Genomic DNA, 13,216 nt, shown 5'->3' with positions numbered 1-13,216 from the left:
ATCACCCAAACGGAGTTGGACATCCCTTCCGCCCGGTGGCTCTGGAAAGTGGGCCCTGCGGTCAAGTAAGGGGAGCAGAGGGGACAAGGAAAGCGGCTACGGACCGTCACTCCGGGGGAGCCCAGGCGGCTGGCTCCGCGTGGCACTTCCGATCAGGCAGGGCCGCTCGGCGCTGCACTCCCCAGCCCCGCGCTCCGCCCCGGCCGCGCAGCGCCCCCCGTCCGACCCGCGCCCGGCCCCGCCCCGCCAGCGTGCCCACCCCCCGCCCGCCCGCCCGCCCCGCCGCCCCCTTGGCCGGCTCGCGCCGCGTCCCCGAGCGTCACGGCGCGGGCGGACCGACCGGCCCGCGGCAGTTGGCACGGGGGGCGCTGGCGCGTCGGCCGCTCCGCTCTCCCGCCGGCAGCCTCGGGCGCGTGGAGCCAGCGGTCCGGGCGGTGGCGCGGGGGACCTGGAGCCGGCGGGCCGGCGGCGGCGGGGGAGCAGGCGGAGGACGGTCGGCCCGCGCTCGGCAGTCCGGGGCGCGCTCCAGCCTCGTCGGCAGCCCGGAGCCCGGGGCTCGGGCGCCCTCGGGCCCGCGTCCGCGCGCGGCCACATGGCTCCGTTCCGCACGCTGCTGTCCTGCCTGCTGCCCCTGCACTGGGCGCTCTGCGCCGCCGCGGGCAGCCGGACCCCAGGTGCGTGCAGGTCGGGCGCGCGGGGGCGCGAGGGGTCCGGGGTGCCCGGGAGTCAGGCTGGCCCCAGGGAGCCCGAGGGGCCGGCGGCATTCCGGGGAGCAGGAGGCGGTGCGCGCCCTGGGCTTGAGCTCTTTCTTCCCCTATGGCCCGGTCGCTGACCTGAGCTTGCTCTTCCTTTCTGGCACGAGAGGTGGAGAGACCCCGGAGAGGTTTTGGGAATCTGGAGTCTCTTCTTAGGGGCTATATATTTGTCTCTGTCTCTGTCTCTCTCTCACGCGCCCGCGCGCGCGCGTGCACACACACACACACACACACACACACACACACACTCTCTCTCTCTCTCTCTCTCTCTCTCTCTCTCTCTCTCTATTGGTCTGTTTCTGTCCCGTGTGCCTTTAACTTTCAGTGCCTCCTGTCTCTCCAACTTGTGTGTGCGTGTCTCACTGCCTCATCCTCACGGAGTCAGGCTGGCAGGTGGTTGCCCACACCCAGTGAGCACCTGGCCCTTACACTCCTGCTGGGAAACACACTGATAGCTCTCTCCTCCATCATTCTCAGGCTCTGTGCAGACACCGTCTCACACACAGACCAGACGCCCCACACCCTCACCTGAGCATGGGGAGGGGGCTCTGGTCATTTCTAGGCGGGACATCTGCTTGTCTGTGAGCTCTATACTCATGTACTGAAGTGGGATCTCCCTAGCAGAAATCCTGGGGGTCTTAATGGGTAAAACCAGAGGAGAGTCAGTACTCCCCCACCGTAACTGCCATGAGCATGGGGGGTTTTCGGGAGATGTCATTTTCTAGGTTTCATCGGTAGTGTGAAGGGGGCTAGGGAGGCAAAAGATGGAGCCATGTGGAAATGAAAATCCCTCCAAACTCCCGTCCCTGAATCACCAAGCCTGGAAGCCAGCGAGCTGTCATTCCTGCTGGGCCTGGCTGGGCTCAGGGAGAGCTGTGTGAGGACCGGGCTGCTGGCATGCAGCCTGGAGCATGGGGCCATGACCTCACACTTAATTCAGTCCGAGTGGGCAGGTCACCCCATGCGTCTCTTTTTTATTTTTGAAGATCTATATTTACCAGGCTTGGTGCTGGGCCGTGTCGAAATCTCAGCAGCCTCTGTTTACTTTAAAAAGTTTTCTTTCTAAACTTGGAAAAACATAGAACCTGTACTCCCTCCCTCCCTTCTCCAGCTCCTGTCTCCTTGACACGTGCCCAGGATCCCCTGGGTTTCTAGGTGTGTGTGTTTTGCTGGCTGGGTTCAGAGAGCTTGGTGAGGAGGGCCCTACCCCAGGCTGGGCTGGTGACTTCAGCACACTGAGGGAGTCTGGGCAGATCCCGCCATCCCTCTCCTTGCCCTGGGGGCTTTCGGGGAATTTCAACCCTTTCCTTGGCAATGCCCAAAGTTGGAAGGCTCGTGGCTAGAGTGACAGACAGGACTCTGGCATCATTTCTTTTCTTCTGTTAAGTTTAACAGGGCCTTGGGGACTACAGAAAGCAAGTTATGTGCACAGAGTACTTGAACACCGTTCATCTAAGTACAGAGATCCAGAGGCTCAGGAAGCACTGGATGGCTATCGGATGAACTTGGGCTAAGAGGTCCCTCCGAGGTGACGCTGAGGGTTGCAGAGCTCTCTCCGCCCGTGGGATTGCCGGTCTCCCCTTACCTTTGCACAGACTACATTGATGTAACTCCTTGTTTACTTCCAGCAGAGCTGCGCCTCTCCGGAAAGCTCAGTGACTATGTTGTGACAGTGCCATGCAGCACAGATTTTCGGGGACGCTTCCTCTCCCACGTGCTGTCTGGGCCAGCAGCAGCCTCCTCAGGGAGTGCAATAGTGGATGAGCCACCCGCACCACGGTCACGCTCAGGTCGCCTCCGGGTGGCCCGCAGCCCCCTGCTCCGCAAAGGAGCCACCCTGCAGCCTGGCCAGGCGGGGCGCTCCTCCCTCTACTTCAATGTTACTGTTTTCGGGGAGGAACTGCATTTGCGCCTACGGCCCAACCGACGGCTGGTGGTGCCCGGAGCCTCCGTGGAGTGGCAGGAGGATTTTCGGGAGCTGTTCCGACAGCCCTTGCGGCGGGAGTGTGTCTACACCGGGGACGTCACGGGCATGCCAGGGGCAGCTGTCGCCATCAGCAACTGCGACGGATTGGTAAGGGACAAGCCTGGCTACCCGAGCCAGGCTGGCGTGGTTTTCTCCTTGGCTCCCTGTGTTTGGGACTCCTGGGGGCACAATGTGTGGTTTGGGCCAGTCACAGGCCTCACTGCCTCCGGAGAGCTCTGCATGACCCACTGGCCACCAGGTTCACGCTCTGGCAGGTGCGGAAGATCTGGTTAGGATGATGCCTTGTCCATTCCCCCACCGGACGCGCTGGGACCACGGCTTAAGCTGGCAGGATTCTCTGAGCCCAGACACATGCAGCGGTAAGGAAGGCGGGCTCTGCTGGGGCTGAATCCTGGCTGGGCCACCCAGTAGCCCTGAGGCTTTGGAGATGTTAATTACTCTGCCCTGCCTTCCCTTCTGTGTGAAGCAAGGATTTACGCATAATGCACACATTTACTTTGTGCGTCCTATGTGGCCAGCCCTGTTCAGGCTCTGGGGGATGCCACAGACATGGTCCACGCCCTCCCGGGGCTGAGTGGCAGTGACGATAATAGGACCTACCTTACCGGGCAATGTGGTGGGTGGTCAGCACCTGCCTGGCATGGGGTCAAGGCTCTGTTGGTGTTAGCTGCTGTTATTTTTGTTATTGTTACGTCCTTCCTCATCCCCCACTGTCTTTGGTCTTAAAGTCAGCCTGCTCTTTCCCAGTGCTCCCCTCTGTGAGTGCTCCCCTTTTTAAAAAAAAACAGATTTCTTGGGGTGCCTGGGTGGCTATGTGGTGACAGTGCCATGCAGCACAGATTTTCGGGGACGCCTCCTCTCCCGCGGTTGAGCATCCGACTTCGGTTCAGGTCATGATCTCACGGCCCGTGAGTTCGGGCCCTGCGTCGGGCTCTGTGCTGACAGCTCGGAGCCTGGAGCCCGCTTCGGAGTCTGTGTCTCCCTCTCTCTCTGCCCCTAACCCACTCGCATTCTGTCTCTGTCTCTCTCAAAAATAAATAAACATTAAAAAAAAAATGAAAAAAAAAACAGATTTCTTTTTTAAAGTTCATTTATTTTGAGAGAGAGAGGGAGGGAGAGCACACACGTGCGTGTGCGGATGAGGGGCAGGGAGAGAGGGCAAGAGAGAGAATCCCAAGCAGGCTCTGCACTGTCTGTGTGCAAACCCCAAAGCCGTGGGTGGCCCTCTCGGAGCCTTGACTTGTGCTGGAGTTCGGCTCCATCCCCGGTGTCTCAGGCGCTTGCGAGCCCGTGTGGCAGTCCCAGGCTTTACTTTGTCACACTTTGTCAGGTATGAGCTGACGCGTGTCAGGAAAGGACCCCCGTGCTCCTCTGCCCTTTCGCTTTAAGTGAGGGATGCGTCAGATCGGGAGGATGCTAAGGGGGAATCTTTCTTCACTAGCAGGGCTGGGAGCATTTCTCCCCGTGTCCCCGTCCTTGCACGGTGTCTTCCTGCTGATTGTCACACTGCCTTGATGTGGGCCAAGGCTTCTTGTTCTTTTTTTCATCATCACCCCCCTAAGGGGTGACTGATGTTTGCAGTCGCCCAGGGATGCGGTGTCTGTGCAGAGGGAGAGACAGAAAGTGCTGGTGCGGACCGGTGGCTTGACCGAATCACACGGTGAACTCCCTCTCCGGTCCGCAGCCACAGAGACCGTTGGCTCTTCAGTGACAGGGCTGCGGCCACCGCCTCTCCCGCTGCCCCCACGAAAGTACGTTGGGGCCTCAAAGCTGTCAGTGGGTGATCAACAGCATTACTACCTGTGGTATGACTGCCACTGCTTTGGCTTGCCCCCAGGCCACTGCTGCTGCCTTTGGCTGTCTCTGGAGCCAGTCCCTAGCCACAGCCCAGTGCAGAAGCCTCCCCAGGGCAAGGATTTCAGAATTTCCAGCCCATTCCGGAAAACTGCCCCGTGTCCCATGAGCGCAAGGGGCTGTTCACGGTGACCCAGCTGAGCCCCCTTTGGACCCAAAGGCCACAGTGCAACATTTCTTTCTTTCTTTCTTCTTTCTTTCTTTCTCTTTCTTTCTTTCTTTTTCTTTCTTTCTTTCTCTTTCTTTCTCTTTCTTTCTTTCTTTCTTTCTTTCTTTCTCTTTATTTCCTTCTTTCTTTCTTTCTTTCTTTCTTTCTTTCTTTCTTTCCTTCTTTAAATTTTTTAATGTTTATTTATTTCTGAGACAGAGCATGAGCAGGGGAGGGGCAGAGAGAGAGGGAGACACAGAATCCGAAGCAGGCTCCGGGCTCCGAGCTCCGAGCTGTCAGCACAGAGCCCGAGGCGAGGCTCAAACTCGCAAACCGTGAGATCACGATCTGAGCCGAAGTCCGTCGCTCGACCGACGGAGCCACCCAGGCGCCCCTACAGTGTAACATTTCTGATCAGATTTGAGTCTGTATCTGTGTGTGGTCTTTGGATTTAAACCCCATCTTCTTTAGCACCTCAGGTCCCAAAAGGCCTTCTTTCCAAAAAAATACGTACTGACCACTGGCCGTGGGTGAGGTCCTCAGGGAGACGTAAGAAAATGAAAGTGACCCGAGGAATATAGCAGCAACAGCCCCAGCCTGCACGTGGGCACGTGCACTCATTGTCTTCACCCGCTGTATAGATGGGGAGACTGAGCCATCGGGAAGGGGGGGAGATCTGAGGATAGGCAGAGAGCTTGTTTGCCCAACACCGTATGGTTTGTAAAGCCCGCCGGTTGTACGCAGTGTGTATGCAGATGTTGTTATTACCCTGCTTCGCAGAGAGCCCCGTCCCTGCCCTCAAGGAACTTGGGTGCCAAGCAGGAGAAACACCTCTGGTAGTTTCTGCGTTAACTTGTTGCCATTCCAGAGCACGATGGAGATGGTGCTCAGGAGATGGGAGCGATTGTTGTCTTTGGTGCCCGGGAACGTCACGTTTGAACTGGGCCTTGAAGGGTGGGTAGAAGTTTGCTGAGGCCAGAGGGCGAGGAGGGCATTCTGGGCAGAAGCTCTTCCTTCTTCAAGCCACTGAGGGTACATCCCCATGCTGGATGGAACCGGGGAGGGGATCCCAGAAGACGCACTGGGAAGGTGGGCCTTGGCCTGACCTTGAGGGAAGGGCAGGATAGGAGAGGGGTCCTCGAGTAGGAATGGGGCAGCCTGTTAACTGCAAAGAGTCTGAGCTGGGAGTTGGAGATGTGGCTGTGTGACCCTGGGCATGCTGCTCTCCTTCTCTGGGCTCCACTTGCCTCTTAGGTGCACCTCAGAGGATGGGATAGAGGGGCTCAGAGCCCCTTCCAGCTCTGGCATTGGTGCTTTGGGACGCGGGGCAGGCCAGCTGAAGGAATTTGAAGCCAGGCCTCTCTAAACCTATGGTTGAGGCCTCCTTGCCTGGCGGGTTCTAGGACATGCTCTGTGCCAGACCAGGCTTCATTGCAGGTACCAGGAGGAAAGACAGCCAGCCCTGAGTTTGGCCCTCATGGCCAAGCCAACCTTCCAACTATGAGAAGGGCTTGAACAAAGACACTTTGTGTGGATAGACTGCAGCCATTTGGATCTTAGCTGCGCTGGGGGGAAGCACCATCTCTGAACTGGTGGCTTGGTCCTCATTGCCAACTGGAACCCACCCGGGGGTAGGGGGCGGGCAGCAAGTGTCACTGCCATCCCATAGAACCACTCCCCCACGGACACCTGGGACAGACGCTGGGAGGATGCTGTGCCCTGCGGTTAATTCATGCCAAAACTGACCTCGTTTCCCACCTGCTCTTCTGGAGGGTCTTGTGTGTCACAGTGGCGGGGAGAGGGTCAGGAAGGACCCAGGAATGAGGAAGCTGGGGCCTCTGCCCTGGATGAGTTTGTGGGATAATGGGGACCCAGACATACGAGCAGACAAATCACGATTTTGTGTGAGGCAGCAGCAGAAGGATCCACTTATTTTGGTCGGGGCATCTAGGAAGCCTCCCTGAAGGAGGTGGCATTGGCTCAAGACTGTTCAAACATTATAAACGTAAAAGGCAGTGCTGGGCCTCTGGCCAGCAGAGAGAATGACTGGCATAGGGCAGGCTTGTGTGGGGGAAGGAAATAAGGGATGTGGGCGGCCCCTTCTACCTGCAAATTGTTTCCCCTGGGGCGGTGGGGGGGGGGGAGCCGTCAGACACTAGGATACCCAACTGGGAATGTGCCCAGGCAGGACCACTCTTCAGAGCCTGTCTCGGGGAGCCCAGCCAGTCAGTGCAGTGGTTCTCCCGACACTCCTGTGACCCCCAGCCTCTGAGGGCCTGTGGGCAGGGAGGACCCAGGTCACCTCAGGACCCCGGGCTGGGGGCCAAGTGCAGAGCAGGTCCCCTGTTAGCGATTATGGCTCTGAATTCCTGGGAGGAACACAGAGGCCTGGGGCAGGGGCCAGTTCTTTGTGGGTCAGGAGGGATTGGGGGTGCAGGAATGGGGTCAGCAGAGTGGGGCCCCACGAACCATCTAGATCCCAGACTGCCCAAAAGGCTCCTTCCCCCACTGCCTTCTCTGCCTCCCTGAGTCCTGGGCCTCGCTGCCCCTGCACTGGGGGTGGCGGGGACTTGTCTGTGCTGTGCGTCCCCCCTTTGCCTTCAGTGACTCTGTGAGTCACGGGCCTGGTGTGGAAGCAAGGCACATGTAAGCTCTGTCACCATCTGGTTCCGTTTTTCACCCTCTGCAGATCATGCATATTTAAGGGGTTACAGAGTAGACCCCTGGCAGGCTGTGTGAGGAGGGGCAGCGGGGCTGGGTCCCAGCCTTGCTTCTTACCCCTGCCTAATGTACAAATCACAGCAGCTCTCTGAGGCTCTGTCCTTTGCCTTTAGAATGGGCTTACAGTGGGGTAGGGAGCAGATGGGGAGGGGGTTTCTTTACGGGGTGGTGAAATTCTAAAATTGATTGTGGGGCAGTTGCACGGCCCTGTGCATATACTAAATACCATTAAATTCTATGCTTTAAATGGGTGAATTGTATGGCATATGAATTATATTTCAGTAAAGCTGTTACAAAATGTGCCCGGCCAGTAGAAAGGCCTAGACAGGTGCTGTTAGTAATTGTGAGGAGACAGTCTAGGGCGACAGAAAGTGCGGGGTCTCTTCGCTCTGGTCCAGACTGGCTGTGTGACCTTGAATGTGTGTCTAAATCGCTCTGTGTATAGATTCCTCACCTTCAAAAGGAGAGAAGGGCAACCATTTGTAGGCTTGTACAGAGAATTAAATAAGATGATATGAAAAAGCGAAGCATCTGGTGTATGGTGGGGTCTTAAAAAAGGAAATTATTTCAGTGGCTCTTGATACTAATATTTATTACTTCTCATAGCATTTACTAAAGTAATTACAGTTATTATTAATAGTGGAAAACACTGTAAATATTATCAGATGCCCTTGCGTTGCAGCAGGATGTAGATTAGCAACGTTCTCTGGTGTGGGTTTGAGGCCACCTATGGTCCCCGGGCTGGCCAAGCCCTGCCTTCCCTCTGCTTCGGCAATCTTAGCACGATGAGCCAATCAGCACTGGCTCCACGAGTGAAAGTGTCAGTATCACGACTGAGCTGAGATAATGCAGCTTAATCCGTGGGCCCTTGTCCAGAGCCCGGCCCTTCACCAGGTCCTGGGGGTGCAGGCATGAGACTCAGCCCTGTCTCCCTGAATTCTAGAAGCCCACAGTTTGAATTTTTTAATGTTTATTTATTTTTGAGAGAGAGAGAGAGGGAGAGAGGGAAACAGGGAGCGAGTGGGGGAGGGGCAGAGAGAGAGGGAGACACAGAATCCAAAGCAGGCTCCAGGCTCTGAGCTGTCGGCACAGAGCCTGACGCGGGGCTCGAACTCACAGACCGTGAGATCATGACCTGAGCCGAAGTGGACCCTTAACCGACTGAGCCCCCCCCCCCCCCCCACCAGGGGGCTTGAAGCCCACAGTTTAAAGGCTGACGTGCCCAGTGGACAGTGCGAAACCAGACAGACCACACTAAACTTCAGTGTTTTATGGGAGAACAGGGAAGCATAATGCACTTGGTGGGTGGCCTGGAGGGGACTATTGAAAAGGAGAGGTGCTCCGAGAAGGCTTCCGAGGGGAGAGGCCATTTGGGCTGCATATTAAAGCCTCAGTAGGAGTTTTTAAAACCCGGAACTGTAGGCATTCTGCAGGGAAGGAAATCCTGTGTCTTTGCAGGATTCGGGAAATGGCGAATCATCCCAGCTCTCCATAGGAGAGGGGGAGCAGTGAAAATGTAGTTTGGAAAATCTGTGCCTCACCGTGGAGCTTAGACTTGCCCCTGTGGCCATAGGGAGCCATGGGGGGTCTGGAAGCAGGAGTTACATTAGTATTGGTGGAAGATGCTGATCTTTCCAGATGCACGTTGGTACGGTGCTGCCATTGCACATTTGCCTGTGGCTCATTGGTGTCCCTGTCAGCACCTGTTCTTGCCCTGGGGGCCACTCCTTGCTGGCTGGGGAGCCGGTGGGCTGAGCCAGTACCTCCTTGGGAAGCCCCTGGCTCTGTCCTGCTGTCCACCCCTGTCCTGGGGATGTGGAGTGTGACGCCTGGAGTTTCAAGAGGTGCCCTCATCCAGCCACCCAGCTGGCCTGTCTCTGTACATCTTGGCCTGCGGGCTGCCTGCCCTCACTCGGCTGTGCTGTCGACCCTGGAAGGGACAGAGGTTGGTCTGGTCTCACCTCGTTGCTCCTCCCGCCTCCCTGGCCTAGATAGTGGTTCCTGCTCTGCGGACCCCCACCCTCTCCCCAGCCATGCTGATGTGTTCTCACCTGACTTTGCAGCCCTCCCCGCCCCCCTTTGCTCAGGCTGGTTGCTCCTCCTCTGGTGCCTTCCCCTTCCCTCCACTCGCTTGTACGTCCCTCACATTAGCCACCTGGTTCCCAGAATCCAGAGGCTGGCTTACACCTTCTGTTTATCTCAGTGCCAAGCATGGGGTGGGGCTCACGTTGCACAGGAGGTGGTGACTTCAGTGCCTCCAGGAGCAGGGAGTGACACAGAGAAAGGGCCCCGTATAGTAGGGGAGGGGGGACTGTGGCAAACAGGGGGTGTGGGGGTATGCCCTGTTTAAAGGAAGTACCCATCTGGCTTTGTAAGATCTTTAAGTATTTGAAGGAGAAATTTGAAATAGTGACCTAAAAAAGTGTTTGTTTAGTTTGCTTATTTTGAGAGAGAGAGAGGGAGCTCACGGGAGGGGCAGAGACAGAGAAGGAGAGGGAGAGAGAATCCCAAGCCCTGACAGCACAGAGCTGGATGTGGGGCTTGAACTCATGAACCGGGAGATCATGGACTTGAGCCGAAACCAAGAGTCGGATGCTTAACTGACTGAGCCACCCAGGTGGCCCAGAAATAGCGGTTTTGAAGCAAAGGGTCCTATTAAGACAGCGTGTGGGCCGGTCACAGCAGGACAATTAGCTGGAGGCCTCTGATCGCCGGTGGGGCGGTTCGTGAGGGGACGAGAGAGTGACCCCTTCAACCGCATCTCCCGGGTTGAAGTCCCAGCTCTGGCTTTCACACATGCTGTGTGGCCTTGGACAGTTACTGGGCCTCTCTGTGCCTCCGTTTCCTCACCTGTGAGGTGGGCATCGTAAAGGAGGTCACTTCCTAGAGGTGTCCTGTGTGCTCAGTACGCGATATGCTGCGGCTGTTGCTATGGGACGGTGTGAGCTTGTCGGCTGAATCTGCTGGGTCTGGGGAGGTGGGTGGTGGGAAAGAAGAAGAAGGTCAAGAGCAACCTATTGCTCTGCTTGCCACCCCCAGAGAGGTCCCCGGGCTCTCAGCTGGGCAGGCAGAGCCCGTCCCCGTCCTGACCTCACCAGGCCTGTTAGTTTTCCTCAGGCTGCAACTTGCTCCTGGCCCCAGTTTGCGTCCTTACCCGGACCCGTCCCATCGGGTTCCCAAAGGGCGGGGTCTGAGCTTAGTCACCCGTGTGTCCTCGGGACCCCGCACAGGGCCTGCCCCGGGGCAGACTCTCGGTGGCTGCGGGGTGAGCTGACCCTGTGAGGGAGTGCGGCCAGCCTGCCGAGGTGGCACAGAGCCCACGTTGGCGCCCTCTCAGCCCACTGGAGGAGGAGGAGCAGAGCGTGTCTGCCGTTCCCGCCGTGGCTGACTGTCCCCCTGCCCTCTGCAGCCCCTTCAGCTTTTCTGGAGGGAAAGGGAACTCCTCACGTCCCACGTCGCCAGGGTGAGTGCGGCTCTTCCGGTGGGACGGTGGGACGTGGCCTGCGGCCCTTCTTACGCCTTGTGGTGCGTGCAGCATCTGGGGCCAGTCCCGGTTGCCGGGCACGAGGGCCTGGGGACCGCAGAGGCGGAGGCAGGGGTCGGCATGGCGTGCCTCGGCCCCGGCCAAATCCCAGGAGGCGGGTGGCTCAGGTTTTGCTGGGGAGACAGGCCGTGCGGGGAAACTGAGGGGCCGGCCCAGTCACCCACAGCTGTGTAACAAGCTTGCGTAAAACGGAGGCGCTTAGGGCATTCTTTCTCCCCGTTCTGTAGCTTGATTCTGTAGGTTGGCTGCGAGGTTCCTCTGCTGGCTGCTCCCGGGCTCCCCCGCAGCTGTGCGCAGCCAGACGGCGGGCTGGGCTGGACGGTCCAAGCTGGCCCCGTTCCCACATCCGGCGTCGGTGCCAGCCGGCGGGCCCCAGCTCCCTCCGTCCGGCGGGCAGCACTGGTTTCGGCACCGCGGTCTCCGGAGAGCACGGCCGGAAGCTGCGGGACCTCTTCAGGCCTGGTCCGGGCAGTTGCGTGACTGCTTCTGTGCATTCCGTGGGTCAAAGAGAGCCACAAGGCCAGGCTAGGTTTTCCAGGAGCGGGGAAATGGGTGCCACCTCTGGAGGCCGGTGGCGGCAAAGTCTCACCGCAGAGAGGCGTGCGGACGGGGACAGGAGGACTGCAGCCCCCTTTGCCATCGCTCGTCCAGGGTGACTCTGGGAAAGTCGCTTGACCTCTCTGAGCCTCAGTTTCCACATCTGTGAAGTGGGTGTCCTACCTTGTTTTATTCACTGGAAATCAAACATATAAAGTTCTGCCATAGTGCCTAGAACAATATCATGGTAGCGTTTACTCACTCTTGCTGATCTCTTGGAATAAATACAGAAACTGAGGCAGGATCCACGGTAGGTTTGTTTCCAGACCGCTGGTCACCCGTTCCAGTGCTCTCCTTGCTTCCCAGAAGCCCCTGTCCCACCGGGGCCTCTGTCTGAGCGGACTTGCGGGGTCTGGGACCTGCGTAGTTTTCCAGTCCTCAAGGTGGTCTGGTCTTGCAGAGTTTCACCTCCCTGGTCTCCCCATGGCTGTGCCTTGCTGTCTGCCCTGGATTAATAACTTATTTATGATATGGAATAAAAGCCAGACATCACCTCACTGCTGCTCCTCTCGAGCAGGGCCAGTGGGGGCTGGTCTGGGGGCTGGTTTTATTTTTCTTCCCTGGCGTCCTCAGGCAGGCTGGAGGGAGGGTGGCCTCGAGGCCCATGAGTGTCGTGGGGGCTGCGCTGGCCTTTCATCTGTCAGCCGTGCTCAGTGGGGCAGGGGCCCAGGGGTGGGCTTTCGGAGGGGGCCCAGGGGATTTGGGCATGACTCTGGGAAAGTCGCTTGACCTCTCTGAGCCTCAGTTTCCACACCTGGACCCTGCGGTGGGATGTTCCCAAGCCATCTTCGGGGCCTGGGATTCTGTGTTCAGCATGTAGGCCTTGCCTGCGTCCGGAGCCTGAGAAACAACAATGACCATGACGAGCCCAATAACAGTAATCTTTGCAGGCTGCCTGGGCTCTGGCAGCTCCGTGTTTCCTGTTAGCACAAATAATCCTGTGTTATGAAAACCTCCAGGGGTGAGTTCAGCTCAACGTCATTTCCATAGGCCACCCTGACTTTGGCCTGAGTGTGGACAGCTGTGGTTGGAGGAGGCTTCGGGGGCCTCTGGGTCCCCTCCTAATTCTCCAGACAAGGAAGCTGAAGCCCACGGAAGGGAAGAGACTCACCCAGGGTCACAGGGCGACTGTCAGGGCCCCTGACTCCCAGTCCAGTGCTCCCCCACCATCCCACTCGGCCTCTTCTGAGTCAGTGGGAAAGGACTGAGTAAATGTTGACAGTGACTCAGGGTTGTAAGCCCTGTGCTGGCCAGTGATGCAGTGGCTGTGGCAACAGCTTTAGAGCCCAAAAAGGTGTCCTACGCCGTTGGTCTGGTGCTTGCCCTCTGGGGCCCGGGCTGGCAGTCCTCGGGCCCGGGTCCCACTGGGAGAGTGGGATGCTCAGCTTCTGCGTGTCCTTGTGTCCCCAAAAACTGGGAAGCCAGCTAAGAAAAAACAAGTGTCAGCCTCCTGGTTAACAGGATTTGAAGGTCGAACAGAGCCTTCTGGTGTTTCTAGGCCCTAAATCACCATTGCCACTGTTTTCTCCATTTTCAAAATATTGGAGGGCAATGGGCTGCTATTAGGCACACGTTACTTGTCAGAGAATATGAAACACCCTGCAGTCTCC

The 13,216-nt window shown here is 57.8% G+C and overlaps 1 protein-coding gene across 2 annotated transcripts in view; it reads left to right on the top strand.

The window, feature by feature from the left end:
• Positions 1 to 324: 324 nt before the first annotated feature.
• Positions 325 to 13,216, top strand: part of ADAMTS14 (ADAM metallopeptidase with thrombospondin type 1 motif 14) — an 82,232-nt gene continuing 69,340 nt past the window's right edge. Inside the window, exons 1-2 of one of the 2 annotated variants that reach the window (XM_078434333.2) lie at positions 325 to 674; positions 2,387 to 2,829. In XM_078434333.2, the coding sequence (XP_078290459.1) occupies positions 593 to 674; positions 2,387 to 2,829 (525 nt within the window). In that variant the 5' untranslated portion in view covers positions 325 to 592. The remainder of the gene's footprint in view (positions 675 to 2,386; positions 2,830 to 13,216) is intronic. The other variant, XM_078434334.2, reaches the window with a different exon arrangement.

This window comes from Panthera onca, chromosome D2 (genome assembly GCF_046562875.1).
Source record: "Panthera onca isolate mPanOnc1 chromosome D2, mPanOnc1 haplotype 2, whole genome shotgun sequence".
NCBI classification, from domain to species: Eukaryota; Metazoa; Chordata; class Mammalia; order Carnivora; family Felidae; genus Panthera; species Panthera onca.
Note: the sequence above shows the minus strand (reverse complement) of the source record. Positions and strands in the feature narration are given on the sequence as shown.